Here is an 18,572-nt window from a genome sequence, read left to right as displayed (position 1 = left end):
GTAAGTTAAGAAAGAGTTAAGGGGTTTGGGAGCTGCTCAGTGTGGGAGGAGCAGGTTCAGTGAAGGACTGAGACTTTTCCTGGTTGCAGGCAGTTCTAGAGGAAGTGAGAGAGATGTGAGGAGAGAACAGTTGGTGGTCCAGGGGGCACCGTTGACATGATCTGTCCAGCAGCAAAGGACCCGTATTCAGATATATTCTACCCTCACCTACTGTATCCTCACCCATCCCTTGTAGACTGTGAGCCCTCGCGGGCAGGGTCCTCGCTCCTCCTGTACCAGTCGCTGACTCGTTTTGTTAAGATTATGTAAATGCTTTTGTTATGTATATCCCTATCACATGTAAAGTGCCATGGAATAAATGGCGCTATAATAATAAATAATAATAATAATAATATTTTGAACCAGACATTTCCTAACATTCGAGACCTACGGTCCACAGAATCCACAGAGAAGTGTGTGTCCAAAAGCCTTCACTGAAGGGGAAGTCGGACGGGAAATAAACAGTACGGGATTCTTAAAACTGCGAGGGTCTCATAGGCCAAGAAGGTCCGCTATGGAAGGGACAGCTCAGGACAAACGGACAGTGAACATCAATACGTGCGGTGTATCAGACAGTAACCCTGGAAAAGTATGTGATCAATGCTGCATGCTGTATGAAGTTGATTTCAAGTGTTCCAGTAAAGTTCTTTTCTAAAACGGACTGGAAGTCCCTAAATGTGTGTGCGGCGGTTCCTGAGGTGAAAGAACCGAAGACAGCAGAGATCTGCAATCAAAACGTGATGTTCTGCACCACACGCACAACACAGGAGAATTGGGACATTTCTCTTCATCAGGGGACCAGGGTATGAGATCACATCAGCTCCTCGCCACAACTACTACCCTGAGGCTCCTACACAGTCACCGCCCATCACAGTCTGGGAGTATCCCTGTGGAGATGTTCAGTGAGCGTCTCCTTCCTGCCACTGATGAAAGTGCTCATCAAATCTGCAGCTCTTTCACCAGACTGGTACTGGTACCGGTGAACAGAGGAGGTGAGGCAGTCATCATTTACTGTTCCTCTGTCCTCTTCGTTTGGGGGAGGGGGTGGGGAGGGCTATCACAGTGGGTGACTCAGTGCACATCCACCCCCCTCAGCTGCCCTGCTCCTCATATATACAGTGCATTGTGAAAGTATTTGGCCCCCTTGAAGTTTTCTACCTTTTGCCACATTTCTGGCTTCAAACATAAAGATATAAAATTCTAATTTTTTTGGGAAGAATCAACAACAAGTGGGACACAATCATGAAGTGGAACGAAATTTATTGGATATTTTCAACTTTTTTAACAAATTAAAAACAGAAAAGTGGGGCGTGGATTATTATTCGGCCCCTTTACTTTCAGTGCAGCAAACTCACTCCAGAAGTTCAGTGAGGATCTCTGAATGATCCAATGTTGTCCTAAATGACTGGTAATGATAAATAGAATCCACCTGTGTGTAATCAAGTCTCCGTATAAATGCACCTGCTGTGTGATAGTCTCAGGGTTCTGTTCAAGTGCAGAGAGCATCATGAAGACCAAGGAACACACCAGGCAGGTATGAGATACTGTTGTGGTGAAGTTTAAAGCCGGATTTGGATATAAAAAGATTTCCCAAGTTTTAGACGACGTCAGCGGTTGCGTGACCCGTCACATGACTAAATGACGTCATGGAAGGTCCTTTTACCACTGCAAGCAGCTGAAGAGCCAGCAGCATTGCCGGGAGCAGACAGGGGGCTATCAGAAGGTAAGTATAATGTTTATTTTTTATTTTAATGCTTTTTTAACTACAGGTACTATGGTACCCGGGTCTGGAGGAGAGTTTCCTCTTCTCCAGACCCAGGTACCATCCGCGCATTGAATCGCATAACATAAGCATGCATACTAGTATGCATGCAGATGTTATTCGGCTCAATGGCAGTCTATGGCGGCTAAAACGCCGCGATTCTGCAAAATGAATGGACGTGCTGCGGATTTTTCCGCAATGACAATCCGCAGCGGTAATTTCCCCAGAATTTATCACCCACTCTAGGTTTTGGCTCCCACTCCTGAGAAAAAATACTGACCTAATACTGACCAAATACTGATAGTGGGGCCGTGGCCTTAATCAAATTTCTGCCTGCATTATATTGTAAGTGTAGAATTTCCTTTTGCTAAATCTCCAGCAAGCAATCCCAGCCCTACCATTGTCTAATGACTTGCTGTAATCTAAAGGTCGGCCTCTCTGTTATGCCTGTATGCACTTTGACATTCAGATGATCAGGGGCAGAGAGATAAAGACCCACCATCATTTATTACATTTGATAACAGGTAATGGACAGCAAGTTCTAGAGAACAGAGACAATTACTGGCTGACAGTTTGGAGAAGAGTTGCCAACTTGATTTTTAATTATTTTCCAGACAACTTATCTAAAAATCGATGACTGTTTGTTTTCACACATTGGAAAATGATGAGAAATCATTTAGATTTCACATGTATACAGCACATAATTCTGATGTGAAGACATTAGCTGCACTCACTGTGAACTGTAAAATGACTAATGATAATCACAGCCATTTTAATCTGTACAAGCCTTTCCAGCTTAAAAAAAATTCATGGACGCATTAAATTTTTTTAAAGACAGAAAAAATGGCAGTGACCACTTAAATGCTAACATAGCATCTGCCATCACAACGTATTTGGATAGGGCTGAGTTGATAGACAAAGTAGTACTGCCCTATCAAAAAGGACAATACGCTATATTCTTGTTAAATGGAGAGTTCTTTGTGGGTCTTTCTGTACATTTAAGTTAGACTTTTTTTTTTATTATGAGCATATTTTTAAGTAGCAAACAATTAATAAAAGCTATAATTTTACTAAAATGTATTGTCACTTGTCTCATCACATATTAGAATGTGGAGCGTAAAATTGAATCCCATATTTAAGATATGGTCCTACAAAGAATTTATAGAGGTGTAATATTCACTGAGAACTTTATTTTATTTATTTCTTTCTACACCCTTTAAATCTTATTTGCTTTTGTAGCTGCTGCTTGACATCGAGTATTTCGGATTAAAGGGACTCTGACAGCACAGAACGACTGTTCAAACCAAGTACAGGCGCTCGGTGCTTCATGGCGGGGCCAAACATTTAACTACACCTTCCCACCTGTTTGTTTTCCATCTATCTCCACCCATTCCCCGCCTCTATTAAGCCAGAGCTGTGAAATATTTTCTAGTTAAATGTTTGGCCCCGCCATGATCCACCTGTAAGAGTGTGCCAGGGACAATCATGCTCTTTTTCTCTCTAATAAAATGGGTGTGCTTTTGTGTATTAAAAAATGTAATTTAAGTGCATAGAATATTACGACCACTAATGTGAACAAAGTTATGTTGGTAATGTGAATGATAAAATATGAACAATTTTATAGTATGTTTTAAATACTATTGATGTTGCACTTATAATGTGATACTGTATTAAATATAGGGAAAGTATAAGGGTAATAAATTAGGACATAGGTATAGAAATAGGATAAAGAGTAAGGTATAGGCAAGGAATGGGAAAGTGCAGTGGAGGGCACAATAGATTCAGAAAGTAGATAGATACAAGATAGGAACAATTAAGTGTCAGGGAACTGCTCCAAATTAGGATGGCAGGGTTAGTTAAAAAGGGGAGTACTTCCTGCTTAGTGTGAAATGAGGAGATTAGATGCAAGTGCAGATAGCAGAAGGGCTGGAGAGAGCACGGAAGAATACGGACTGTGTAGGGAGCTTGAGAACAGCCACGACAAAGTTCAGTGGACAATCCTGGGTTGTCCGGGGCCTACCGCCCGAACAAGGTATGTGGGGGACTGCTTTACTCTCTTCCCACAAAGGGAAGCCAGACCCGAAAACACGTATCGAAGTCGGTATATGATTCATAGGAGCTGCAGAGCCAGGTGGAGTATCCCAAGGGCCAGAGATGCCAGCAAGGAGAAGGATAGCTCAGGCTGAAAGTACTGTAATGACAACAACGTACTATGCTGTAACAACAATTGAAGTTCGACTGCTCAATAAAGTTAAACTGTTTGAAAAGGACAAAGTGTCTCCTGTTGACTGAGCCGCTGTTCCAGAATCCAGTATCGCGGAGCAAGCGGAAGCCTCTGGCCAAAATGTGAGTGTTAGCCAATTCACACAAAGCACATGGGAGACAGGAAATTATTTACTCGTGGGGTTCCAAGGTGTGGGAACAGAGCAGCTCCTCTCCTATAACTACCACCCTGCGCTCCTTACACACCGAGCACCTGTACTTGATTTGAACAGCTGTTCTGTGCTGACCCTTTAACTTAAGTTAAATCAGTCTGATAAATGATCGCTAAATGGCTGCACACAAGAACTGACAGTCATTTACTAACCTATTAAGACAAGCCGATGAACATAACATACTCACACAGAATGAATGCCATATGTTTTTTCTATGTGTATAGAGTATTACGTTATTTGCAGTCTCAGGTGTCAATCTAATATGTATGGACTTATTAATTGTAGATTGTCAGATGCAAAATTAGTGATTATCAGCTCTGTTTACTTGAAAGGTTGAACTGCAATAATAGACACAGACCATGAACAGCTGTAGAACTTTTGCTTTTATAAAAGCAGACTAATATTGAATAATTAATGCCTATATTTGACCATATACACTGCTCAAAAAAATAAAGGGAATACTTAAACAACAGAATAAAGTAAATCAAACTTCTGTAAAATCAAACTGTCCACTTAGGTTCTGCAGGTGGGGACCACAGACCACATCACAGTACCAATGCTTTCTGGCTGATGTTTTATTCACTTTTGAATGTTGGTTGTGCTTTCACACTCGTGGTAGCATGAGACGGACTCTACAACCCACAGATGTTGCTCAGGTAGTGCAGCTCATCCAGGATCGCACATCAATGCGAGCTGTGGCAAGAAGGTTTGCTGTGTCTGTCAATGTAGTGTCCAGAGGCTGGAGGCGCTACCAGGAGACAGGCCAGTACACCAGGAGACGTGGAGGAGGCCGTAGGAGGGCAACAACCCAACAGCAGGACCGCTACCTCCGCCTTTGTGCAAGGAGGAACAGGAGGAGCACTGCCAGAGCCCTGCAAAATGACCTCCAGCAGGCCACAAATGTGCATGTGTCTGCACAAATGGTTAGAAACCAACTCCATGAGGGTAGTATGAGGGCCTGACGTCCACAGATGGGGGTTGTGCTCACAGCTCAACACTGTGCAGGATGCTTGGCATTTGCCACAGAACACCAGGACTGGCAAAGTCGCCACTGGCGCCCTGTGCTCTTCATAGATGAAAGCAGGTTCCCACTGAGCACATGTGACAGATGTGACAGACGTGACAGAGTCTAGAGACGCCGTGGAGAGTGATCTGCTGTCTGCAACATCCTTTAGCATGACCGGTTTGGCAGTGAGTCAGTAATGGTGTGGGGTGGCATTTATTTGGAGGGCCGCACAGCCCTCCATGTGTTCGCCAGAGGTAGCCTGACTGTCAATAGGTACCAAGATGAGATCCTCAGACCCCTTGTGAGACCATATGCTGGTGCGGTTGGCCCTGGTTTCCTCCTAATGCAGGACAATGCCAGACCTCATGTGGCTGGAGTGTGTCAGCAGTTCCTGCAAGATGAAGGCATTGAAGCTATGGACTGGCCTGCTCGTTCCCCAGACCTGAATCCGATTGAGCAAATCTGGGACATCATGTCTCGCTCCATCTACCAACGTCACGTTGCACCACAGACTTCCAGGAATTGGCGGATGCTTTAGTCTAGGTCTGGGAGGAGATCCCACAGGAGACCATCCACAACCTCATCAGGAGCATGCAAGGCATTGTAGGGAGGTCATACAGGCACGTGGAGGCCACACACAATACTGAGCCTCATTTTGACTTGTTTTAAGGCCATTACATCAAAGTTGGATCAGCCTGTAGTGTGTTTTTCCACTTTAATTTTGGGGGTGACTCCAATTCCAGGCCTCCATTGGTTAATATATTTGATTTCCATTGATGATTTTTGTGTGATTTTGTTGTCAGCACATTCAACTTTGTACAGAACAAAGTATTCAATGAGAATATTTCATTCATTCAGATCTAGGATGTGTTATTTGAGTGTTCCCTTTATTTTTTTGAGCAGTGTATAATGAACAGGTACTCCCAAAAACCGTGGCCATCTAGTAGATGGTAAAAGCCCCGATGCGCGTTTTGCACTCGCTTCTCGTCCCCTGGAAGAAGCAAGTGCGAAACACGCATCGGGGCCTCGCCCACCCAGTTTCCACGACTACCCCAGGTACTATTTCCATTCATATCCACATGCATGGGTGGTTATACATTCTTCTATGCATCTCCGTCTGAAATGAAGCACATGTCACTTTGGTTCTTGCACTTTGATGCACTAATAGCACTTTATTATATATCTTTGTAATTACCTCTATATAACCTCTCATATTCTGCTTTTAATACTCATAAAATTTCTTATATAATGCACATTAATACTGGTGGAAAATAGTGCCTTACTATCTGTCACAACACTATACACTGTGACCACATGTATATATTAAACCCTTTAACTTTATGTATATATAATAGGTTGCAATTATCAATTTATCAATAGGGTTTTCAGTTTCAATTGCAAAACTATGTTGTTGTTATTTTTGATATATAATATTCTATTATAGGGATTATATTTAATGTAATATTTTTACCATCCACTAGACGGCCACGGTGTACTAGTGCATGTGACTTTTTCTAGAATGAAATAATATCCTTCTTTATTCCTTTTCCATGCATGGGCTGTCTTTGGCTGATTGTAATTATACTGGGTGAGGTGACACTTTGTGTTATACCTTTTTATTTCTCCATATTTATTTTTAATATATTTTATTTTTAATCAATAAAAATTATATTTTATTCAGTTTGGTGTATCACTCCTATTTTTCTTGGATATGCTATTGAATAATGAAGGATTGATAGACTTGATATTCATATTCCTCTCCTTTTCTTCAGATACTGCTGATCATCTCAGCCATTTGTCAGATACTGCTTGCGATTGGCCTTCCATTTATGTCATACAGCATATCTTTCTACAGTGGAATCCATTTCTGGGCATCAGTTTTTGTAAGTAGAATGTAGCATCAATCATAAGTGATTTGTAATCCTTTTGCCATGTTCTGGTATAAGGTCCAAATTCTTAGATTTAAAACTTTTTAAAAGAGAAAAAAAAGTATGGCTTAAAGGTGTTGGTTGTAAAATGAGCTGAAAGTAATTAACAGTGCTATAAACATAGAGGAAAAGACAATATAAGCCCATTTAACATTCATGTACTGCTGCTAAAACTGCGCAGCAGCCAGCGGCGTACTGCCAATGGCAGCAGACCATGGAAGAGGGAGCCATCCGCTAGTGCTCCCTCCTTCATCCATTCTCCCTGTGTGTCTGATCTCTGACGTCTCAGTACAGCGGGCGTGATGACATCACTACTTCATGCCCACTGTTCCAAACAGTGAAGAGTTTCAGATCCCACAATACAGAGACCGGAGCAGAGGGGAAAACGAGGAGAGGCGAGTATTTATATATTTATTTGTTAAATCAATGAGAACATTATGGGCTATAAAAAATATAGATGCACAGCCAAATGTAACAACAACCAGGGTGCTATCACTGCAAGGAACGTCTAATGATCAGGGAAAGAAAAGAGTAATAAAAAAGGTGTACATTCAGAGATACAGGACAGCAAGCAGGGCTGTGGAGTCAGAGTCGGTGTCCATTTTGGTGGAGTCGGAATCGGAGTCGGTATAAAGTGGACTGACTCCAACTTCTAAAATATATAATAAATTGGTTACAGTAGTTCAATGCAGTTTGTGGGGAATATTGTTTCATAAGAATTTGGGAAAGTTATGAAATGTCCTATAAATATCTGTCCTATTCCTGATCTAGGGGTCTAGACTTTTAGCTGAGATGAATCTGTGCTACAGAAAATTTATCACTTAAATATGAGCCATGTATGAGGGACTTGGAGAGGGACTTGGAGACGAAGTTGGAGGTTTGGCTTACTGACTCCACAGTCCTGACAACAAGTTTTATTAAAAACCATAAAACTCCACGATTAATAACAATTAAAACCATGACAACCCCATAGATACAGTATGTACAAATTATTGTACAACAATGAAATGCAACAATATAAATATATAACATAATATATAACATATGTTGTAAGATCCCTTAAGTTGAAATATATGCAATCAATAGTATACCAATACGACCAATATGCTTGTGACTAGTGATGAGTGAGTGTGCTAATTTAACCCTTTAATCGAGCACACTTAGGTGCTCGCCGAGTATTTGCGGCGAGGTCGGCATCTATGTTTGATCCGTCGTGGCTGCATGTGTCATGGCTGTTAGACAGCTGCAACACATGCAGGGATTGCGTAACAAACAGGCAATCCCTGCATCTGTCGCAGCTGTCTAACAGCCATGACACATGCAGCCACGACGGATCAAACATAGATGCCGAGCACGCCGAAAATACTCGGCGAGCACCCGAGCGTGCTGGATTAAAGGGTTAAATGAGCACGCTAGCTCTTCACTACTTGTGACAACTTCGGTCTCGTTATCAATACAAAAAAGACCAAAGTTATGTACCAACTTGTTCCAGGAAAACCATTCCAGCAGCCATGCATTATGATGAAGGAGAACAACCTCAAAGCAATTGACAACTTCACCTACCTGGGCAGCACACTCTCCCACGTAGTGACCATAGATGCTAAGGTCAACAACAGAATTACCAAAGTCAGCACTGTCTTCGGGAGACTTTGTAAGAACTTCTGGGAATGAAGGGGACCAAGCCTTACCACTAATCTGAAGGTCTACTGCACGGTGGTCCTTACCACACTTCTCTATGCCAGCGAGACCTGGACTGTCTACAGCCAGCATGCCAAACAGCTCAATCACTTTCAACTGACCTGTCTCCGCAGTCTTCTTCGCATCAGGTGGCAAGACAATGTCCCCGACACGGCAATCTGGAACAATCTGGGCTTTGCAGCATTTACACTCTCCTGCTTAAAGTTCAAGCCAGGTGGGCTGGACATGTGGTCAGAATGCCAGACAGCCGATTGCCTAAACAATTGCTATACAGAGAACTGTGTCAGGGAAAGCTAGCAGTCAGGGGGCAGAAGAAACGTTACAAAGACTACCTTAAAGCGTCTCTCAAAAAACTGAGTCGACATCAACGAATGGGAGAAGCTTGCCCTGGACTGTCCAGCTTGGCGAGGCAGGATAACCACTGGAGCTCATGCAGCCGAAGACAGGAGAATCTTTGAGGCAAGAAGAAAGCGAGCTGTGCGCAAGGCACAAGCATCTACTGTCCTGACCACATCTACTTACAGTACTTAGTTGTCACATATGTGAGCGAGCCTTCAGGGCCCGAATTGACCTCATTATTCCCCTCCGGACTCACTGCCACTTATCCTCTTCTAAACCTTGAAGTCATGGTCATCGACTACAAAGGACGAAAATCAATATGACCAAAGAGGCATTCTTTTGCAATATAGATAATAATAGTTAATTCAAAAACCATATAATATTGAATTCTACAGTATGTTATAAGAAGTTAAATATGTCTGAACATGTAGTAAGTACTGAAACCATAAAGAAGCAATTTCAACAGTCCTGATCAGGAATATAGATATAAAAATATATAGAAAGCACCAAAATAGTGCTAATAGCGGAATCAGTCAGCAAGTGTGCATGCATGCAACTGTGAAAATGTATGCTTAAAGGATAACGCAGATAAGAGTTGGTATCCAAGTCACAAGGAAAATAGAAAGACCTCACTTCCATACACTTGTATGGAGCAAGGCCACGCCCACTGTCCAGGAGTATGTATAATTCATACATACCCTCCGGTCCGGGTCTCATACCGGTGAATTCCAGCAGCGCACAGAGAGTGCGCTGGGGGGATTCACAAGTCTGCAGACACACACTGACTGCAGACTTTTCAGTTTGGACCGGACAACCCCGTTAAGGAGAGGGGTCATAACAGAATATAATCATAGGTAGTTCTTTCAGCATATTGTGGAATACAATATTATATGGTTTTGGACTTGACTATTATTATCTATTTAACTCTATGACCCATTAGTGGCTCTCTGGTCATATTGGTATGTTATTGATTGCGTATATTTCAACTTAGAAGGATCTTACAGCATATTTTATATATTTATTATTGTAGCATTTCGTTGTTGTACAGTGATTTATACATATCTATGGGGTTGTCATGGTTTTAATTGTTTTTGATCATGGAGTTGTATGAAACGTATTGACCTGTCTCTGGGTGTGCACCCTTTTTGTGTAATGTTTGCAGAGCTATGTGGGGGACAATGTGCGCCCCATTATACTATATGGAATGCAATGTGGGGCCCATTATACTATATGGAAGGCTATGTGGGGCCCATTATACTATATGGAAGGCTATGTGGGGCCCATTATACTATATGGAAGGCTATGTAGGGTCCATTATACTATATGGAAGGCTATGTGGGGCCCATTATACTATATGGAAGGCTATGTGGGGCCCATTATACTATATGGAATGCAATGTGGGGCCCATTATACTATATGGAAGGCTATGTGGGGCCCATTATACTATATGGAAGGCTATGTAGGGTCCATTATACTATATGGAAGGCTATGTGGGGCCCATTATACTATATGGAATGCAATGTGGGGCCCATTATACTATATGGAAGGCTATGTAGGGTCCATTATACTATATGGAAGGCTATGTAGGGTCCATTATACTATATGGAAGGCTATGTGGGGCCCATTATACTATATGGAAGGCTATGTGGGGCCCATTATACTATATGGAAGGCTATGTGGGGCCCATTATACTATATGGAAGGCTATGTAGGGCCCATTATACTATATGGAAGGCTATGTAGGGTCCATTATACTATATGGAAGGCTATGTGGGGGCCATTATACTATATGGAAGGCTATGTGGGGCCCATTATACTATATGGAAGGCTATGTAGGGTCCATTATACTATATGGAAGGCTATGTGGGGGCCATTATACTATATGGAAGGCTATGTGGGGGCCATTGTACTATATGGAAGGCTATGTGGGGCCCATTATACTATATGGAAGGCTATGTAGGGCCCATTATACTATATGGAGGGCTATGTGGGGCCCATTATACTATATGGAAGGCTATGTAGGGCCCATTATACTATATGTAAGGCTATGTAGGGTCCATTATACTATATGGAAGGCTATGTGGGGGCCATTATACTATATGGAAGGCTATGTGGGGCCCATTATACTATATGTAAGGCTATGTAGGGTCCATTATACTATATGGAAGGCTATGTGGGGGCCATTATACTATATGGAAGGCTATGTGGGGGCCATTGTACTATATGGAAGGCTATGTGGGGCCCATTATACTATATGGAAGGCTATGTAGGGTCCATTATACTATATGGAAGGCTATGTGGGGGCCATTATACTATATGGAAGGCTATGTGGGGGCCATTGTACTATATGGAAGGCTATGTGGGGGCCATTATACTTTATGGAGGGCTATGTGGAGGCCATTTTACTGTTTGGAGGACTATGTAGGAGCCCTTATACTGTTTGAATCGCTATGTGGAGGGCTATTATACTTTTTGCAGGTCTATGTGGGAGGCCATTATACTATTTGTAGTTCTAAGTTGGGGTCATTATAATGTTTGGAGGGCTATGTTGCAGCCATTATACTGTTTGCAGGTCTACGTGGCGGGCCATAATACTGCTTGCAGTGCTATGTGGGGGCCATTATACTGTATGCAAGAAATTATACAGTATGAAGGTTTGTGTGTGGTCCATTATACTGTTTGAAGGCCATTTGCTGTTCGGAGAGGCTATATGGGGGCCATTATACTGTCTGGAGGGCTAGTGAGGCGATTATACAGTATGGAGGGTTGTGTTGGAGCCATTATACTGTATGGAGGCCTATTATACTGCATGGTGGGTTGTGTGGGGATCCCAGTTAGGGCATTATACTGTGTTTGTTGGGGTCACTATTCTTTGCCGTGGAGGTTGAGTGGGGAGGGGGTACAGTAAGTTCATCATACTGTGTGTGGAAGGTACTGTGGAGGAATTAACTCTGGGAGTATTATACGGTGTTTGGGGGAAACTTTTGTTGGCATCATACATTATGGGGGCAATGAAAGGGGAATCTAGGGGCTTTGATAGAAAGAAACCCAACATTCTGACAATAATCAGACACTACCATTGCTACTAGGCTTTACCCCTTTGGCTCTGGGCTAGAGAGGAGTAGATCTTTGGACATTTTTATTTTCCAGCTTCGACAAATGTACCAAGGTAATTTGATTTGCAACAAAAATTTTTTAATAAATCTCAATACTGGAATGATTGTGTGACGCTTGCAGCCCAACCCTGAGAGATGAGGGGGTACTCGGAGCAGGGTCAGATGTTAGGTGGGTTGTAGCCATGGCCTGGACCTGTTCCATGCCCAGGGCCGTCACAATAAAAGATGTAATGGGCTTTCAGGTTTTGGTGTTAATCGAGTGGTTATATTGACTACGCCACCTGTGGTTTCTGGTGATCCTCCACCAGCACTGCGTTCAGTCCTCTGATGCGGGATGTAATGGCAGTAGCAGATAGTACTACTCCCCACAGGCAGAGCAGGGCCTCAGGGCAGAGGAGGCAGGAGGATGGGAATAGTAGTGAGAGATGTGGTGCGGTGTGGTGCGGTGCCGCGTTGCAATAAGAAACTGGAGGCCATAGTGGTAGTCTTCCAAGCTTTACTCACAGTAGAATGCACAGCTGCAAGGCTTCTCCCTGTTCCTCACGGCGCGCTGCGGCCACCAGGACCGGGGGTCCGACAACCTCCGAGTAGTTCAGGTACTTTGGTCAGGACCCCGCCCCAGAGTGTTCCTAGAAGTTCCCACTAGGTCCTCTCCTGTCCATATATGATGCGTGTACTAAGGCCGGGTCTCCCTCTGGACTATGCACAGAACAAGGGTACGGGTGGCGACTCCGCTTCGTCCGATACCCGGTGGGATCCACTGAGCCTCCGGACTTCTCTGACTAAGACTTGAAGCGACAGAGTCAGATATCGGGGGCTGGTACCCCTTTTGCAGCAGGAGTCCCTCTGGCTAGGCCAGAATAGTGAGGACAGGTGGCATATGCCGCTCCGTCTGCATCCTCCTGGGATCCTTAATTCGTCGAACATTCTCCAAGTGTGTCCGAACCCCATTGGATTCAATGGGAGGCCAAACCAAACGCATACAACACCTTCAAATGGGCCCAAAAGCTGCCAAATCAGATCAAATTAGGGGCAGACACCAGGAAAGTGGCATGAATTGACCCAGAGTACAAGTAATATAATTATTATTATAGTGCCATTTATTCCATGGCACTTCACATGTGAAAAGGGGTCACCGACTGGTACAGGAGGAGAGATGACCCTGCTCACGAGGGCTCACAAACAATCTACAAGGGATGGGTGAGGATACAGTAGGTGAGAGTACAGCTGGTTGTGCAGCGGTATGGTGGTGCGAGGGTTACTGCAGGTTGTACGCTTATCAAAAGAGGTGGGTCTTCAGCTTCCTTTTGAAAGTTTCCACGGTAGGCAAGAGTCTGATGTTTTGGAGTAGAGAGTTCCACAGTAGGGGAGATGCATGGGATAAATCTTGTATGCGATTTTGGCAAGAAGAGATAAGAGAAAAGTAGAGAAGGAGATCTTGTGAGGATGGGAAGTTGCTCGCAGGTAAGTAAAGGGAGACTGGGTCACAGATGTATGAAGGAGACAGGTTTTCGATGGCTTTCTATGCCAAAGTTAGGGTTTTCAACTTAAGTCTCTGGGCAACGGGGAGCCAGTGCAGGGATTGACAGAGGGGAGAAACCGGGGAATAGCGGGGTGACAGGTGGATTAGTCGGCCAGCACAGTTTAGGATATATTGGAGAGGTGCGAGAATGGTAGAAGGCTAGGCCACAGAGCAGGAGGTTGCAGTAGTTGAAGCGGGAGATGATGAGGGTGTGCCCTGGTGTTTTTGTAGATTCATGTTTGAGGATATGCGGATCCCGGAGATATTTTGGATTTGGAGTCGGCAGCAAGTGGAAAGGGCTTTGATCTGATGTTTGGAAGACAGATCAGAGTCAAGCTTGTGGGACTGGGGAGAGTGGGCAGCCATTGACTTTGGTGGATAGGTCAGCTGGGGGGGATGAATGAGATGGTGAAAAGATTATAAATTCGGTTTTATCCATGTTAAGTTTTACAAATCTAGCAGAGAAGAAAGATGAAATAGCGAACACATATTGTGGGATTTTGGTTACCAAAGAGGTGATATCAGGTCCAGAGAGGTAGATCTGTGCGTTATCAGCATAGAGGTGATACTGAAAGCCGTGAGGCTCAATGAGCTGTCCCTGGTCGAGGTGAAGATGGAGGAGAGCAGGGGTCCTAGAACTGAACCTTGGGGGACACTGACACACAGGGGGCGAGATGAGTAGGTGATGTGTGAATGGGAGACACTGAATGTCCTGTCTGTTTGGTACGAGGAGATCCAACAAAGGGCCAAGTCTGTAATGCCAAGAGATCAGAAAGTCTGTAGTAAGAGGGAATAGTCCACTGTGTCGAAGGCAGATACCAGGTCTAGGAGGAGGAGGAGAACAAATTAGTGTTGCTTGGATTTGGCGGTTAGTAGGACGTTGGTGACTTTAGACAGGGCAGTTTCAGTGGAATAGTGCGGTCAGAAGCTAGATTGTAAGAGGTCAAAGAGGGAGCAGGAGGAGAGGTGGGAGGACAGTTAAAAATGGACGTGTTGACCCAGTAGTTTGGAGGCATAGATAGGCATAGGCATGTGAGATGGGGTGATAGCTAGACACAGAGGATGGGTCAAGGGAGGGCTTTTTGATGATGGGGGTTCTCGAGGTATGTTTCAATCATCAGAGGAAAACACCAGTTGTTATCAATTTTCGACTTTAGCTGAGATGAGAGGAGAGGGAGGGGGAGCTGGTGGACAGAGGAGAGACTTGAAAGTACTGAATAGCTGTTTGGGGTTATGAGACAGGCATGATATGAGAGGTGAGAAGTAGGTTTGCTTTGCTGCAGTGAGCAATTGCGCAGCATTTTGACAACTTCTGTTACTGGATGGGTTACTCCACTCCCTTTCTTTGGCAGCCACGCAGCAGTATGCTTTGTAGATGAGAGCCAGAAAGAACATGTGCTCCAGTGGATATCAAGCGCTTCCTTAAGTGGCATCTGCTCCTCTTCCTCCACCTTAACATCACACACAGTACAGCCCTAGAGGTGGAACCCCAATTACCCTTGTTTTGACCCACGTCACAACTCTCCAATCGCCCAACTTACTGTGGGGAACCACAGATGGGAGAATCTGCAGAGCTGTTCACACATTTTATTCCAGGGCATCAGAGGTCTGATCCAAAGATTCACAGAGTCAAGAGGAGGAAAGCATGTGCAGTGATGGCCAAATTTTTTCTCAGTTTGATTCGGGGCTGGACGAAGTAGGGTCCGAGCAGAATCCAGACCCTTGTCACCAGACGTTAACCCCTAGGGGTGTAGGTGATCCTGATGAGACTCAGATACTTGAGGCGCACGCGGACTGTACTGTGCTGTCAGGGCAGGAAGAGGAGGATGGTGACTCTCAGGGCGAGGAGTGGGAGAATAGACAGGATGACTATTAGGTTGTAGATCCCACTTGGTGTAAACCCAGAAATATGCAGCTGAGTATCTCAGCAGAGACGGAGGAAGATGAGGAGGTTACTTTATAATAATAATAATAATAATAGTTTATTTTTATAGCGCCAACATATTCCGCAGCACTTTACAAATTTTAGGGGGGACATATACAGACAATACAGAATAAGCATATCTCATATAGAAAGGAGTGAGGGCCCTGCTCGCGAGCTTACAGTCTGTGAGGAAGTGGGGGAGACACAAAAGGTAAAAAGTACATATATTGTATAATGCAGCCTTGATATACTGAATAGGATGAATAATAATACATGGACTGGTCGCCAGCCAGTATGTGTGCAGTCCTGACAGAGGCTATTATGTGCATGGTTGGTATGAACCTGAAATTGAAGAAGATTTTAATATGGGGGAAAGCTGGGATGGACAGAGTGTGTTTAGGTGATACGCCAGACTAAAGAAATGTGTTTTTAGGGTTCGCTTGAAACTGTGGGTATTGGGAATTAATCGAACTGTCCTGGGTAGTGCATTCAAGAGAATTGGCGCAGCATGCGAGAAATCTTGGAGACGGGAGTGGGAAGTTTGGATTATGAAGGATTTTAGTTTCAAGTAATTTGCAGAACGGAGGGCACGTGTAGGGTGGTAGACTGAGACAAGGGAGGAGATGTATGGGGGTACTGAAGCATGGAGCGCTTTGTGAGTAAGCGTGATAAGTTTAAAATGAACTCTATATTGGATGGGCAACCAATGCAATGACTGGCACAGGGAAGAGGCATCGGAGTAGCGGTTGGTGAGGAATATGATCCTTGCTGCTGCGTTCAGGACGGATTGGAGAGGGGAGAGTTTAGTAAGAGGGAGACCGATTAGTAGAGCGTTGCAATAGTCAAGACGAGAATGAATAACAGCTACAGTAAGAGTTTTTGCTGAGTCAAAGGTGAGAAAAGTCCTGATTCTTGAGATGTTTTTGAGGTGTAGATGACATGAGCGAGCGAGTGATTTGATGTGAGGAGTGAAAGAAAGATCTGAATCAAAAATGACCCCAAGACAGCGGGCTTGTTGCTGGGGAGTAATGGTTGAGCCACAAACGGAAATGGCAATATCGGGCACAGGTAGGTTAGTGGAGGGAGGAAATACGAGTAGTTCAGTTTTTGACAGATTCAGTTTTAGGTAGAGGGAGGACATAGTGACACCGTAGTAGACACAGCAGAAAGACAATCACTGGTCTTTTGTAGTAATGCAGGTGTGATGTCCGGAGCAGAGGTGTATAATTGGGTGTCATCAGCATAGAGATGGTACTGAAAACCGAATCTACTGATTGTTTGTCCAATAGGAGCAGTGTACTTTGCGGCTTCCCGCACAGACACAGTTACGCAACCTTGACAAGCGCTGCATCCTCAGCCCCAACTCTGGCAGTGGCCAGCAGCGTTCGCGAGTCTGCAGTTGCCTAGCCTGGGCCTTTTTTGAGACCGCAAAAAATGACACAACTCATGTTATCTGCCAACTTTATTAAAAACGACAGAGTAGAGTAAAAGAGTAAAAAAATGCAATAATTTGACTACTACATGTGTTATCAACATGCGTTAATCTGGGAAGCTCACTGTGCTAAAATGCAGACTAGCGGGGCTCGCCAACCACTGTCTGCCCCATCAACCGCATGTTCTTCTTTTTCCTCCTCCGTCACTGTGGCAAGTGTTCTCACACAGGTCTCCAGCCGCAGAACCTCCACTTGTTTACCCGCTACAGTCGGGGTGAGTGAGAGCACGTCGGCAGTTACGGAAGTGGACATGCCTGCTGTTTTTGACCGATCTCAGACACCCCATCTTTCTCAATCCACCATAACATCTCTGTCTGCACCTCTCTCACAGTCCAGCAGCTTGTTGTGTTCACCCTACTCCACCCTCTCTCAGCACAGCAGCAAGCCTTCAATCCCACAGTTGTGGTCATGTAAAAGATTGTTTCCTCCTACACATGCCAAAGCAAAGAGCTTGAACTGCACCATCTCCAATCTGTTGGCCACGGAAATGCTGCATTTCCGCCTGGTGGATACAGATGGCTTCCGAAAGCTGATGGTTGTCGCAGTCCCCAGTACTAGTTGCCCAGTCACCATTACTTTATATATCGCTGACTGGGCACTGAGTGACTCTGGTGGCTGTGGGGGCAGGCGGGGAATGGGCTGCTCCACAAGTCTTGGAATCCCCAAGGCTTGCAGGGCACTTGGGGATGGAGAACTAAACCACTACCCAACAGAAGATGAAGAACTAAACTACTAGACAACAGGGGTTGGAGAACTAAACTACTAAACACCTAGGGTTGGAGAACTAAACAAATATACATCAGAACATGGAGAACTAAACTACTAGACACCAATGTGTCACTAGACACCAAATCTTGGATTCCCCAAGGCTTGCGGGAGAAACCTCTGTATCTAACACTGCCTCCACTGCTTTTGCCTCCTCCACATCCTTAAAGGCCTTCACCTGCACCCTCAACCAATGCCTTAATGAGACATGCGTTCCAACAGTGCAGAGGGAATTCCCCCACCTCCGTACTGCGCAGCCGGGGCTCACCGCAATCAGGCAGTGTTTAAATTAATGTGCCTTTTAGATTGCAGTCATACAGATTAAGAGTTGTGGACAGCTATCCATGCAGAATATGAGCAATGGGGAAGACCGTGTGCGATAACGGTGCAAACCTGGTGGCGGCCCTTGCCGAGGCAAACTCACACACGTGCCTTGCATGCCTCACATCCTCAACCTGATGGTACAGCAATTTCTCTGCCACTATCCCGGCCTGGATGCGCTGCTGCAGAACCACAGCCGTTTTGTGCTCACTTCTGCCATTCGCA

At 44.5% G+C, this 18,572-nt stretch overlaps 1 protein-coding gene across 1 annotated transcript in view; it reads left to right on the top strand.

Moving 5' to 3' along the window:
- The window catches only part of LOC141271150 (membrane-spanning 4-domains subfamily A member 4A-like), a 193,375-nt gene that overhangs the window by 87,053 nt on the left and 87,750 nt on the right, over positions 1-18,572 (top strand). Inside the window, exon 3 of the mRNA XM_073681252.1 lies at positions 7,015-7,125. Coding sequence (XP_073537353.1) covers positions 7,015-7,125 — 111 coding nt within the window. The remainder of the gene's footprint in view (positions 1-7,014; positions 7,126-18,572) is intronic.

Source organism: Phyllobates terribilis, unplaced genomic scaffold (assembly GCF_046119375.1).
Source record: "Phyllobates terribilis strain yellow unplaced genomic scaffold, ASM4611937v1 Scaffold_5__5_contigs__length_657084704, whole genome shotgun sequence".
NCBI classification, from domain to species: Eukaryota; Metazoa; Chordata; class Amphibia; order Anura; family Dendrobatidae; genus Phyllobates; species Phyllobates terribilis.
This window is presented reverse-complemented; position numbering and strand designations above follow the sequence as displayed.